The sequence below is a fragment of the Monomorium pharaonis genome, chromosome 10 (assembly GCF_013373865.1).
Source record: "Monomorium pharaonis isolate MP-MQ-018 chromosome 10, ASM1337386v2, whole genome shotgun sequence".
NCBI classification, from domain to species: Eukaryota; Metazoa; Arthropoda; class Insecta; order Hymenoptera; family Formicidae; genus Monomorium; species Monomorium pharaonis.
In genome coordinates, this window is record NC_050476.1 from 16,842,860 (window position 1) to 16,858,589 (window position 15,730).

Consider the following 15,730-nt stretch of genomic DNA (forward strand, 5'->3'; position numbering starts at 1 on the left):
TTGAATTGTGTGAAGAAAACCTTTGTGTGTATGCCTGCTGTAATTTATAAAGCAATACATAATAAATCAACAACGATATATTTCTTTGTAACCATGTTAATAAAACATATTTTCATTTATACAAAATTGAACTTTTTTATTATAGGATTATTACAGATACATATAACATGCAAAAAATTGCATCCCGTAATTAATTGTACTGAATGCAGAAAATGTTTTCTTTAAAGCACATTAAATTGAAGTATGACATGATGCTGATAATTACTCTAATGATATATCTAAATGTCATTTAATATACTGCAATAATGTAATAATAATGTAATAATAATACCTTAGCTATCTTTCTTATCCAACTACAAATCAATAAGCATAATAATAAATTATAATCATATAAACTATTAATAAAATGTAATCCATAGATTATGTGCAACGAGATTTTATTATTTTCTATAAAATCTTTGCTAACGCACTGAGAAAAATGGTTTTATTATAATAATAAAACGGTTCTGGTTGAGCGTATTCTTATTAAACGAAACAGAATTTCTGGTTATCATAACAAGATTTTACAGCTTATAACTACACCGTTTGGTTAACTGTACTATAAGGATTTGATTAAGTTTTTCTTGTTGGATCTACAAAACTTCTTGTTGAATCTACAAAATAATACAAAACTTCTTGTTATATTTACAAAAATAGCGATAATGCTGGCGCCTTCGTTCTCGCAGCGCAAGTCGGTGCATGCCAATCTCGCGCAAACCAACGCGGTATCGATGCGATACTAATATCACGCGGTACCCATAAAGTAGCTTTTATATTTGTTTCGTGTATCTTACAATCGTGTATTTATATTATTCTGTTCAACGGCATGGCGGACGAAAAAATGTCTTCTCTTCTGCGCGAATGGAATTTCGACAGCTATATAGAGATTTTTAGAGGTTAGTAAAATATATGTAAAATATATGCAGTGTACTTTAAACCAAGATATATTGTTATTATTTTAAAAACTCTATCCAAACTCGTTTTTTAACCAAAAAATTGTGTTAACCTAATAAAACAATATAATAAGATTAACAAGAAATTTTTGTAGAGTTTTGTAAACCTAACAAAACAATGTAGTAAGATTAACAAGAAATTCTGGTAGATTCAAACAGAATGGAATTAACCAGAATCCTCTGGTAATTCCAACTACAAAATTTGTATCGTTCATTTTCGAACAAACGGACAGGTTGAATCAACCAAAATTTCTCATAAAACAACAAAACTTTTTTTCCAGTGCGTATTTACTATTCTGCTAAAACTTTTGCGTTATAAAAGTTATACTTTTATATTTACAATGCTATATTTTACAGTGTAAAGTTTACAGCGTACTAATCTCATAGCTACATATTAAATGGCAAAACAAATTAAATTTCTAATGATAAATATACACAATACTTCAATTGCTAATTAAAATCTCAAACCAAACGCTAAAATTTGAAAAATTCTAAATACATGTTAAGTTTTACCTGCTCGTTTTCTTGCCTGAGGAGTTTTGAAAAGGAAAGAAACTAAGTTAATTTTATGTTGCTCATGAAGTAATGGCATGTTGTTAGAATGATTAAATATATCACGATATGTAAATAATGCAATTGTTAATATGTGCAAACTCCTCAGGCTAATACGATTATGTATATTTTATCCTTCATAATAAATGAAATTTCCTAATAAATTAAAAGTTAAAATTAAATTTCGTAATAAATTAAAAGTTATGAAATTAATTGGGAATACAAATTAGTTCGGTCCGTTTTCAAAAGATGCTCTGGCTGTTATTAATGTATCATAGTGATAACTGATTTCGGTGGTTTTAGAGAGGACAGACATCTGTCAATAATATTCAGTTTATATCGCTTTCAGTTTCATACAAAAACCTTGTTTTTTTTTACTGTGTTGAATATGTCAAATTTTATGTTAGCTAAGCGGTATTTGCGGGAGGTTTTAGTTTTCTACTTTAATTGGAAGAAAAGTGCAGCTGAAGCGCATTGAATCCTTGTGGAAGTTTATGGTGACAATGCTCCAACTGATAAATCATGTAGGGAATGGTCTCGACGTTTCAAGAATTGTGATTTCAGTATTGAAGACAAGCCTCTGGACAACCAAAAAATTCGAAGACAAAGAATTGGAGGCATTACTCGATGAAGATCCGAGTCAAACGCAAGAGGAGCTTGCAGAATCATTGGGAGTGACTCAACAAGCAGTTTCCGTACGATTAAAATTTATGGGAATGATTCAAAAGCAAGGCAAACGAGCAAAGACATGACAAAGTATATATTACCAATAATAATTATTTCCACGTTATTCAACATTTTATATTGCATAAATTAATTTGCGAGATCATATATCTAATTATAATATTTAATTATAAAAACTAATAAAAAGATAAGCATTAACATGGTTCTTCTCAATCAACATATAAATTAATTAATCTTAATTATTGTTTTTAATCTACAAAAATTCTCGGAAATTTTGGGGGAAAATAATTTTTTGCCATATTTTTCCACTTTTCTTTCTTTTAAGGCAATAGTCACTTTTGTGATAATATTACTTTTGTGATCTTTTATGTCAATAGTTTAAAGATTTCTTTCACACTTAAGAATTCTAATAAACAATTTAATAAAGTCATTATCATAATAAGTATATTTTTCAAAAAAGATAAAAAGCAAGAAAACAGAAAAAATTATTTCTTCCTCAATATTCTTCAAAAAAATTAAGAACACTTTATCTCCTCACAATTGTTTTTTCTGTATTTAAAAACAAAAATCGGAAACGTGTTTTTTCTTTCGATTTTATTAATTTGTGGAAAATTAAAAACACTAATTTTAATCAACTTAACGTGACAGAAAATTCTTTTCCTGGAAAAATTTTAAGGATTATTTCTTTGCTTTAAAAAGATGAACCAACCTAACAGTAACGTGGGATTCCGAACCGGAGCTGGAGGCAGCGGAGGGTTGATCGGTGGTCGGTGAGGGACGGGACACAGTTAGCGCCGGGGGTTGCAGGTCCTCATGGGTTCCGGTGGCGCCGGAGAGCAACAGCAGAGGAAGATTTGGGAACAGCCACGCCGAGGCGGTGCCAAGTTCGCTGAGATCGCTGGCGTCGCTGGCCCTGGAGGACTTGCGGCTACTGGCCCGGCTGCCTCGGTGTACGTGCAGCAGAGCCGACAGCTTACCACTCCATCCACCCCCGCCCCTACCGTCCACGCCCGGGCTCGAGGTTTGCGTCTGCGAGTCCACCTCCTGAGCAATTCTCTCGCGCTCCTTTTTCATCCTGCACATACATCCAGTCCATCGTATTACTTATTATTCCGTGTTATATGTTAATTGCACCTACACTTAATAAACTATTTTTCTAACAAAATTTATAACAGTTATAATTATATTTCAAAAATTGTAATAGATATAAACTGATATAAATAAAAATTCTCATAATTCCTTTTTTAAGATAGAGAATTGGTTTTTTAATTATGTACACAACATGTTCTTAATTATGTACAGAACATTTTTTTCTATCAAAGCTTAAATAGATTTATATGAATAAACATACAATTATGTTATAAAATTAATGTTAATTGGTATGGTTGAAGACAAAATTATTGAATAAACATAAAAAATAAATTAACAAATTAAATATAAAATAAAATTCTTATGTTTAAATTGTTATCCATTAATATTTTAGTGGTGGTCATGGCGTATGTAAGTGTTGCGCATCTATTTTCTATGTCAAAGATCCAGAATACATTAGATTTTTAATTTATCATTACTTTTCTAAAGAAAACGGCAAATCATCGAGAGTGACTTTATTAAGACAACCGCCATGGATTATATATAAGTATAATATGCATCAAAAGGAAACCACAATCTTGAATCATGAAAGATGGAATAAATAACTTGAGAGAAATGAATCTTTTACCATTTTACATTTTAATACATTAATACAATAAATTAAAAAATAAAATTCATTAAAGAATAATAGCTTTTTTTATATAAAAAGTTTTTAAAAGACACAGCAATTTAAATAAAAGTTAGTTAATACTCACGCAATGTACTCCTTTATGGTACGTTGAATTAACCTGGCAGCTTTGTCTTGCCGCTTCCAAATCCTCGTGGAAGACACTATTTCTAATTCCTTCCTAGTTGGAAACTGCTTCTTGAACTTGATGTCCATTTGTTCCTGCAGTTTCCTGAAGTCGTCCGATTCCTCAACGTGTCCAAGAACGTGCTTGACGAGCGCGTGTAGGATGTCCAAACAATGAATCTTGTTACCCTTTGCGATGGGAAGATTAAAGCTCACTAACGCTACCACGTTAGGCTTTGATATCCCCAGCGGCGGGTCTAGGCTTGCTATAAAATCGCTCAATTGCGAGAAACTAATAAATTGTGTTGCATGCGGATCGTACCTAGAAAAACAAAAATTTTTACTTGTATTAGAATTAAATGTTATATTATATTATCTATAATTAAATTTTCATAATGCTCCCAATAAATTAATTTTTTAAAAACATGAATCTAACAAATTTCGTTGTTTTATGTATTACAACATATGTTATCTTCTACTAGAGAAGTCTTCGAGTCAGTATGGCCATTCTGCATCTATATGATAGTCTACCCAAACTATCGAGCAAGAAATCACATCGCTTTAGAGTCGCGCTAACATTTAAAATTTGCTTTATTTATGATTTAATAAAAGTGCTCTACTTTATTCCGTTAAATAAAAAGTAGGCGAGAGAAGTATCGGAGTGTAGGACTAGATAACCCAATTGGAAAAGCAGTCGTTCGATAAGCGGTAGGTCTCAAATTCGACTCTTAACCTCGTTTCCTTGCTTCGATATTTTTCTCGCCAAGAATACTATACGCGAGGCGTCTTGGCAGCCTTCTTTGCAGATGCATCCTTATTTTATATTTGGAGATGTTATGACTTATATTAATAATTCTATGTATGACTATCATCCAAAAAGCTTTTCCCTAAAATAAATAAAGTAAAGGAAAACATCTTACTTCGACCATCGTATATAGAACATTTCTAAATCGTCCTCGACGATGCCAATCTCTTCTTCTTGATGAGCTTGATTGAAATTCTCCAAGATGATGGCGATGTACATGTTGATAACTATCATATAGCTAATGATGATAAAAGATGTGAAGTACGTGATCGCTAGTAAGGGATATCCGCAATCTCCGTTCATCTGTCGGCTGTTTGGAGTGGGATCACACTCAGGTGGTTGCACCATCAGCGACTCTAACACGTCGTTCCAACCAGCCGAAGTCATCAAACGGAACAGCAGCTGCATACTTCTACCAAAGGTTTCGAAGTTCACCTACGGAAGAAGATACTAACTTTAAATTGTTGATGAAACAAACTAAAAATATTCCTCTAACATTTTTTTACACAAATATAATAAATTTAAAATAAATAGGAGAGACTTTGTTTCTAATCATAAAAAATATAAAAACATAATCTTAGTTGGAAAAGTATGTAAAACTAATGACGATAACAAGAAATAATAGATATAATGAAAGTTATGTGCCATTTGAAGCTCTATATATAATAAATCTAATAAAAGTTTCCATTGAAAAATATGCAAAACTTTTAATTATTTACTTATATTTAATTGTTTACATATTATTGTTAGATTTAAGTACAAAATTATTGATATTGATTTAGTTAAATGAATAAATAAATTTAGATAGAAGTAAGTTCTGTAACACAACTGTTCACACTGACCATATCGTCCAATGCGCCTTGTTTCCTGACATGTCCGAAAATGGACATGCCGATGATGGCGTAAATAAACGTGATCAGGGCCAGCAGAGCCCCAATGTTGAAAAGCGCTGGAAGACTGACGACAAGGGCGAAGAGCAGCTTGCGGATACCTTTTGCTGCTTTGATAAGCCTCAAGATTCTGCCAATTCTGAACACCCTCACGACTCGCAAGAGCGTCGGGGACACAGGGAAATCCACCATAATGTCTTCCATCAGAATACCCAGAATGGACGCTAGTACAAGCAGGAAGTCAAATAGATTCCACGGCACTGTGAAGTAGTGATAACGTAGACCGACTATCTTGACGATCGCCTCCAAACCGAAAACGGTCGTGAAGAACGCGTTCGACACTTCTAAGACGAAGAAGATAGAATGCGGCTGACTGTAATGCTCGATGCCCATCGTCAGCATGTTGAGAAATATCAAAACGAAGATAGCTATTTCAAATCTGCAAAGTTATACGGAAGATTAGATCGTATTCTTTTTTGTGATGAATTCGCAGATTGTTCAACAATTAATCATTATCCTCGATGAGAAAAATTTTTATAATATTTTATATTATTTTTAAGAATTTCTTATATTTTAAATTTATGAAAATTTCTAAAAAATATCTTGATTTAAAAAATATTAAAAGTTTACTTCGAAAATTATAAAAATTGTAAAATATTTTACACAAAGAATTTTTAGAAAAGATTAATTATTCAGAAATATTTCAATTCATACTTAAAAAATACAAAAAATTTTCTAAAAAATTTTTTTGAAAGAATAAAGTTAAACAGTTCTGAAAAATTTTGAAATTTATATAAAAATTTTAAAATTGTATAAAGAATTTCTCTAGAAAAATTTTTCGTCGAGGATTTTTATGATCGTCTTTTTAATAGTGTCAAAGCGAGGCATGCATATTTAATATTCGTGTAGTAAAAATGACATAAACAGTATCTGTTGGCGGTACATGAAACAAGTACGACGTTTAATTTTGGTGTCTGTTCGTTTTCCTTAAACAATCTCTCGAAAAAAGGCAAAAATTATACAATATAAATAATTTTTAAATTATCTTCATCGCGACAAAAAAATTTGTTTTCATTCTATATAACATATAAAAGTAATATCACAGGAATATTATTTTTTAACGGCATTATTAATATAATATAATAAAATTATTATAAATATTGTTAAAATGTTACAAAAATATTACAATAATATTAAATTGTCTTCCAAAATAAATTATAATAATAGTGACATATTATAATTATATAACTGTAATATATATGCATATTTATGTAATATTACAAGGAATTAAATCATTTTACATATTATATATTACAAATACTATAAATATGTCAATTTGCAACAAAATAATATTTTAATGTTATTTATGAACGTGTAATATATCAGTAATCTTTTTATAATTTTACTTTAATGTTATTTTTTAAGTATATTTAATATTACTGCAATATTTATATAATATTATATGCTATGTCTGTAAATGTATAATTGTGAGTTTTATAAAAAAGTTTAATTAATGTAATAGGATCTATTTTTTAATCATATTTTACACATTGTAACTATTAAAGAGATGCTGGATTGCCTCTCAAACTTGATCGGGGTCAATAATATAAAGTCATTAGTGCACATCATTAATGAGATTTCGTATATTTTGTTTATAGATTTGGAAATTCTGTTCCAGAATTAAAGTACACATATTAATATCAATGATATGTTAATTGGATTTTATATAAAAAACGAACAAATTTTTTTTCATATTACTCTACTTATCGACTTCTTCCGAATCCGCATTTACATATACATATGAAATATTTAGATATACTATCCTCTTATACCAAAAGCTTCTAGCTCATTTCTGAAAACACATTATTATTCTTTCCTAATGACAAGAGTGCATAACAGTTATTTTATACGTATAGAGTCTTTAAAACTTAGTGCTGCAGATTAAATTTAAGTCACGAGACGACTCCACAAAAGTATAATTTTCTCGTTTTTTTCGCTTTTCACGTAAAATTGTAATCACCCACTCTTTGTTATTGTCTATACTTTAATTCTGGAGAAATATACTTACAATTCTATGAAATCAATTAAGAGCAAAGCGTATCCGAAAATAATTAGCGTTCAATCGGTAAAACAGACGACTCCAGCATCCCCTTAAAGTAATTTCGATGTATAATGTATGTACGCTGCACCTATCAAAATAGTACATTATATAACAAGATCATAAAGTCGATCTTTTGTGAACGAGTGCGGGGAATGGATGAGCCATGGGCAAGTGGGTCCGCCCGTGTTACATACCATATTTTTTGTTACCCGTGTGTCAATGTGTTATTTTTTGAGTTTCTTAAATTCTCGCAAATTGACAGGTCTGCAAAAGTTCGTATGCGTGTCGCGAGATGACGCATATGCGGATGTTAAAAAGATCAAACGTGAAAATGTCGTGCCAGAATGTTTTTCGCCACGATTCGTCACGCTATCTATTAGAGGACAAGAACTGTGCAATAAATGTTGAAGTGATAATGTAAAATCGACGACTTTATACTAACAAAAAAGTGACTTGAAAGAGTCCATTTTCTATCTATAAAAACTTAATTTATCAATTACAATTTACTATAATTAAGAAAAATAAACTATATTTATAAAATAACTATACCAATAAAAATTTCATGGTATGTACTATTATTATAGAATTAGAAGCTCGAATATATATATATTTTCTTATATTTAAAAAAAGCTCAAAAAAGTTTTTACACACTTATTTTTGCCGTATATTCTATATAAATGAAATATACATACGGCCATTCAAGTGTGAAATATATTGTGGATAGGTAATTTACAAGTAAAACTTAGAAATAATATCAAATGACAATAATTTACGATATGAGTTTAAAGTTTATTAAAGAAAAAAAGTAATGCAATATTGAAGAGATTATGTACGTGCAAATAACAGTAGAATGCAGATACTTTGTATACTTTGTGCGTTTTGCGCAGACGTAAGTGTTATCTTTTAATCACAGAGTGTCTATACTATGGTATAAATCTTGCGTGCAAAAAATGTCATACATCCCAGGTGGGATATACAAGATCAATAGAGAATACAAAACTAAGTATTTTACGATTTCCTATTCTTTTTATATGTACATTATCCTTATATTCCGTAAAAATTAGTTTCTTTTTTTTGATAAAATTTCGGTTTGTTATAAAAAAAAATAATGATCATATAAAAATTAATTGAAAAGATCATTTTCATTGTCTTTTTTATAAAGAGTTAAGTATAAAGAAATGCGAAAAAATTGCCCACGTATAATCCATCTATGAGATATCTAATACATCTATGAGATTAAAAAAAATATATATGTATAATTGTATATGGACAATTTTTTCTCATTTTTCATACTTAATTTTTTGTAAAAGAAACAATGCAAAAATAATATTTTCAATTCACTTTGTCTTTTTAGCATGACTAATTATTTTTCTATACCAAACAGAAATTTTACAAAAAAAGAAACTATTATAAATATGAATAAACATATATCGTATATAATTATATATATTTATGTTTTTATGTTAAAAAAATTTACCGAGTACATTTATATATCGTGAAACTATTAAGCTTTTTATACTCCCTACCGTAATTGTATATAGGTCATAATACAGGATCTCGTTACTTATTACACTGAGAATCGATTCATTTCACGATGATATTAACAGTAAAGAGCTGAAATCACAATGCAAAACAATAATATAACATAAAGGTGTGCAATAGAGTGATTACGAGCATGTTACCTTTACTCTTTCTATTTTTTTTTCTGACTTTTGCGGCGTAAATTCTCACATGGCATAAATACTGGAGTTACCCTACAATAATTCTATATTCAGCTACTGTAGAGCTAATTTTACATTTGCATGGACTTTATGAGCAGAGAGAGAAAGCGAGAGAGTATCTAATCCCCGCGCGCCGAATTACAAAGTTACGACGTTTACGTAACCCTCCCAGCTTGCAGCTTATCTCGTCTATTATGCACAGTTGTATCACAGTACGCCAACATTGTGTATCTACAATTTAGAAGCGGCGAGCATTAATGTCCTTTGGGTATCGATTTTCCATTACTCCGAGAAACGGATTGTAGAGTTGCGGCATTTATCTTCTGACAGGTTCTGCCTCTCTTGGAAGCTGAAAAGAAAATTCACGCATTGTGTCACGGCGATTTGTATACATATTACAATGTTCGCACGAATGTCCGGACGATAAAATGTTACTGTAAAAAATAGATGTATACATATGCAAGCTATCAATAAATCTTGTAACTGGAAATATAGAGAAGAGATTTTGTAATTGGAGTTATAATACATATAATTTTTAAAATGTCATAATATATGCAGATAATATTATTTAGAGACGAAATATATTTCTTCTTACCTCATCTTTTCACGATCTATAATTAACTTCTTATCGTGGAATGAGCAAATTGAAGACCAAGGAACAATAGTTTTGCAGATCAATCTTCCAATGTAGAAAATGCTGACTCTTATAATATCCTTTCTTCTTCAATTTTCTTTTATTTGTAAGCTATTGACTGTCGATGAGCAATAATGCGATAGCATTTTGCGAGAACCTATCTATACAATTCTGATCACAAATCGCAATAAAATACATGGATGCCAATTCTGTGAAATACGTGTCCAAGCACAGCGACGTGAGCAATGAGGAGGTGGGCACACAACCGTAACTTAGAAACCCTATTAATAACATTTTGCGGCACAGACATCTGTGCTTGTGTTAAACCGTTAACGTACATTCACTCGACTTATCCATAATAGAGTTTAATATATCTGGCAAGAGACCAGTTTCAAGAGTGGAACAAGTATTAACATCTATTAATTAACATCAAATACTAATCAAAATACCAAAAGCTTGCTTGCTAACGATTTAATTTAAGATGTCTGTGAATTGTAAGGGAAATGTACACCTGCCGCATTGCTCGCGCTCTACTGCGATCGAACGCGTGCTGCACAGTAGAATACGACCGCCACATGATACCATTTACGTTTTGACCACACCATTTCTACGCATTCATGTTGCAACAAATATACACGTGCATTCGATTACGTTAAAGGAAGTCAGATTAACACTTTGGCACCAAATAGTGATCTCGATCAAATTATAAGGATTTGTCATAAAAAAATTTATACGCAAGATGTTAAACAGTAAATATATATCGAACTGTTAAATTATATTACAATGCTGCTAATTTTATAAATACATCCTTTTTCTTATTTGAAATATCTGGCGAAACTTTTTTTTTAATTCTTTATATAATTTTTTAGAATTTTAATATAATTTTTAGGATTTTTGAGAATATTTTTAAAAATACAATTTTATAACTATTTATAGAACATTTCTCAAATTTTTAATTCAAATTAAAACACTTTTTCAGAAAATCTACATTTCTTTTCGAATTCTTTATATCCATGAATATAAATTCTAATCTAATTTAAAATTTTTGATTTTCTAATTATTAAAGGAAACTTGTAAAATTTAAGTATGAGGTATTTTTTTTTATTTTTATAAACCTAAAATATAAAAAATTTTGAAAAACATAAACAATTTTTTTTGCTAGAAATAAATGATAACTGTTACTAGCTGATAAAAAAATTTTTGAAGAGAAAGATTATTTAAATCGAGTTATAATAATAGTTGTAAAAAAAAAATAAACAGTAGATAAACAATATAAAAATTACAGATATGTGTTAAACTAAATATAATATAAACATAAAAAAGTCATAAGTTTTAGAAGTTGTAAAGATTATTTAAAGATTTCTCAACTTTACATTTAAAAGAGAAAGTTTTTAATTATAATAATCAAGTTACAGTTTAAATATAATAATAACTCTTAATAGAGAAGAAGTCTTTATCTGTCGTGAAATTACGATAAAGAATAAAATTGGTGTCGCCAAAGTGTTATTAACCACATCAATTTGTATATTATCGATAGAAACAATTATAAATAACACAATTTTTTGCTTAAAGCATCCAGTGTGCTTTTTGCTATAAAGCATTATTATACAATTACCTGCGAGAATTGGACAGGTCGTAGAACATTGCGAGGAATTGGTTCATCGGACGTTTTATAACTTTTTGCGGCTTTTTACGGCCAAGCTTTTTCATGGCAGTGTAGTAGTGTTTTTGACTCTCGGTCAAAAACATTTCTAACACCCCACCTTCGTACTGAAAAAAAATCATTATTTTATTATTCTAAAAAGTAGAATTACAGAAATATTTTTAAAATCCATAAGAAATATACTTTGCTATAAAATTACTGTTTCAGAAATAATTTAATATATATAATAATATTTTCAAGTAAAAAATAATGTTTTAATTAAGTATAAAAATTAGATATAAAAAAATATTAATTAATTTGCAATTTAATATTTTAAAGTCTTATTTTAATATTTTTCTTAATAATTGCTAATTGTTCAGCGATCGATTCAGCGGCTCTACTTTACATTAAAAATTACATTAAAAAATAATAAAGAAAAGTCGCCAATATTGATATTTTGTTTTTGAATCGTATTTTTTAAACAAAAGCTGAAAATAAAGCTTTAGAAGCATAAGTACAAATTAGACTTATCTGTTCTCTATCAAATAAATAACATTTTTAATAATATTATTTCAAATTTTGCAGTAATTAAATTTATAAGAAAAGCAAAAATAAGTGCATGATATAATGAGTTCTAAAACCACTATGGCAATAATATTACATTTTCCTTTTCTTTTCTGTTAACATAAACAATTTGTATAAAATACTTACAAGATATAAGACATTCTTTCTTCTTACAAGTATATATATATATTTTTTTTTGTATTGCACGTTGGAATAATATTTTAAACATTAAAATTTGAGAAGATTAACACTTACTTTTTTCTTCAGCATGTTGAAATTGTCTATGATTACTCCAATGAAGAGATTAAGCGTGAAGAATGAGCCGCAGACGATGAATATGACGAAGTAGAGGTAGGCATACAGATTCGCTTCTCTCTGCGGTTGCAGATCAACCCCTCTCGCATCCACAGCGTCCTCCATCACTTCCATCCATCCCTCGAAGGTCGCTACTTGAAACAAAGCCAGGTAAGCGATGCCAACGTGGTCGAAAGTGATTTTGCTATTCTCCCAGGAATAATTCTTGCTGAAACATTCCTCCCTGGTGTTCACTATCTGAAATTGACATAGTTATACAAAAAAAATGTAATTGGTTTGTTCTATCCTAGAGATATATATATATAGTACACGCGCGCGCGCGCGCGCGCGCGCGCGTGTGTGTGTGTGTGTGTATAACACTTTATATTAAAAAATCATATTTTTAATAATGAAATCTTTTCAGATTTCATATATAAGTTTTCTCTGTAAATATATATACATTTATTTATACTTATGTACATACTCTTACGTCTCTATCTGAATTTTATTTTTTTATTTAGGTTGAAAAGTAGTCATATACAATCAGTTTCATAAAGTAACATTAATTCCAATTCGTATTCAATAATAATACGTCGATGTCAATTTTATTATATAAATTACAAAAATTATTAATTTCTTATAATAATTATGAGAAATTTGGGCATTAATAATAATTTTTTTAATTTATGTGATTTAATTTAATTATATATTAATTAACTTAAAATTTAAAATTCTTTATATAATTTTTTAAAACTTAAAAACAATTGTGTATAATTTTATAACTTTTCAAAAATTTTTTCAAAATTATTATATAAATTATAATACTTTGCAGAAGCTGGAAAAATTTATATTTTTCGTAGAACTTTTTATACGGGTAATTCTAAATAAATGTGAAAAAATTTAAAAAATACTTATTAAAAGTTAAGGAATTTATATCATATATCATATTAAAAAATTATATAAAGAATTTTGAATTTTAAGTTAATTAATATATAATTAAATTAAATTATATAGCTTAAAAAAAATTATTATTATTGCCCAAATTTCTCATAATTATTATAAAAAATTAATAATTTTTGTAATTTATATAATAAAATTGATCCTGATGTATTATTATTGGATACGAATTGAAATTAATGTTACTTTATGAAACTGAGTGTATATGACTATTTTTCAACCTAAATATGTTAATTATTATTAAAACACTATTTGGTAAAAAAATAATTTATGTTATAGTTTAAGTACAACAAATTTAGATTCTGGCTGAATATAATTCACTCTCTTCTTTTTGATACTCACAATGTAAAACAATACTCACCGAAACGTCCAGCATTTGTCCGTACTCGTCAACACACTTGAAGAACTTGCCGCCGAAGAACTGAACGCCCATTATCGAAAAAATAAGCCAGAACACGAGACAGACGAGGAGCACGTTGAATATACTAGGTATCGCATACATCAACGCGTTCACTACGATCTGCGAGCCGGGAAGAAAAATCCTCTCAGTGATACGCAACAATCCGCGGTTCGCGTATTGTGTCGTTCATGTTTCAATTTTTGGATTTTCGTAGGTAGAGTTTGTTTGTCTGCGCGATATTTACCCTCATGCCTTGCCATCTTGAGATCGCCCTCAGCGGCCTTAGGGCGCGTAGTGTCCTCAGTGATCGTAAAACTTTAAGGTTCTCATTTTCTTCTATCAAAAGGCTAAACATGGATACCTGTTTGGAGAACAGTGTAATTTAACTCCGATATTACCTATTAAATTTACGTAATAAAATTCATGCAAATTACATTCTTAGATTTTGAGAAGTTAATTTTTAAATGTTTATATTTGATTAAAAAAAAAAAAATTTTTTAAGTCAGAAATCATCAATTTTTAAGAAGTTTAATTATTATTATAAAAAATAATTCTACACAAGCACAAAATGAGAGACTAAAAATGTGTAAAAAATTAAAACAAAATAAAGTTTAGGTCTGTCATATCTGTCTTTAAATTGAAGTAACTCGAAACTTTTTTATACATAATACGTAGAGTCGAATTACGTACACTTAATGTAACGAAGTACGAATATATGTATAAGTAATGGAATTCTTATGCAAAGAATTTTAAGGAATAAATTCTGAAAGAAATTAAAGAGCTACACTGAACAAGTAAACATGCAAATTATATGCATGAAAAAAATAAAGATATTCATCCATTTTATAAATAAAGATATTCATCCAGTTTCTCAAGTTGCATCCAAATTCTTTTGTTATTTTGCATGCATCGGTATATTGTAAAACCGTAATATACATATACATATACGTTAGTAACATCAGGTTAATATTTCTTTTGTAATAATTATTAAGTATTTATATTTTTACACTTTTATATTTTTATAATAATTAATAAGCAATTTATTAATATATTAATATATTTATTTTATAAATAATTAACACTCTATTTATAATAATAAATATTAACATTTTATCATGCACATTAGCTTTTTCTTTACAAATTCAAGTACTACAATTTATGAAAAAATATTTTATTAATACAGTTATATTTGAATAGATGTTTCTTTTTATTTAACCAATTTATTACTTATTCCATGCATGTGCAAGTTTAATTTACAATGCACGTTATCTGTATCTGATAATTCAGTGTATAATTAACCCCTTGCGTACTGCATCATTTTTATGAACTAGTAAATACAAAAAAATCTTGAAAATTAATTAAAATTTCGGCAGAATTTTGATGATACCAGTGATAAATTACAAGTCAATTTTAAGAAACTCTTTAAACAAACCTAAAATAACAGTAAATATATTCAAATTTTCTATAATCTTTTTGTCATAAGATATTTTGTTACACTATAGTTCCTAAGGGATTTGATCATTGATGTAAAGTATAAACGGGGTTTTTGGGGGTTTGCTGAATCCAGATATAATATCTGTTTTATATGGTAAAACTAATCACCGAAAGAGAG

General features: G+C 28.9%; 1 protein-coding gene across 3 annotated transcripts in view; it reads right to left on the reverse strand.

The window, feature by feature from the left end:
* LOC105833920 (sodium channel protein 60E) overlaps nt 1–15,730 on the reverse strand; it is a 168,006-nt gene that overhangs the window by 2,212 nt on the left and 150,064 nt on the right. Inside the window, exons 13-21 of one of the 3 annotated variants that reach the window (XM_028193839.2) lie at nt 14,363–14,479; nt 14,080–14,238; nt 12,723–13,019; nt 11,877–12,031; nt 5,758–6,244; nt 5,031–5,350; nt 4,073–4,432; nt 2,938–3,303; nt 1,506–1,521 (exon numbers count right to left, since the gene is read on the reverse strand). In XM_028193839.2, coding sequence (XP_028049640.2) covers nt 1,506–1,521; nt 2,938–3,303; nt 4,073–4,432; nt 5,031–5,350; nt 5,758–6,244; nt 11,877–12,031; nt 12,723–13,019; nt 14,080–14,238; nt 14,363–14,479 — 2,277 coding nt within the window. Of the gene's footprint in view, nt 1–1,505; nt 1,522–2,937; nt 3,304–4,072; nt 4,433–5,030; nt 5,351–5,757; nt 6,245–9,602; nt 9,977–10,222; nt 12,032–12,722; nt 13,020–14,079; nt 14,239–14,362; nt 14,480–15,730 lie in introns of those variants that run through there. The other 2 variants (XM_028193838.2, XR_004964836.1) reach the window with 2 other exon arrangements.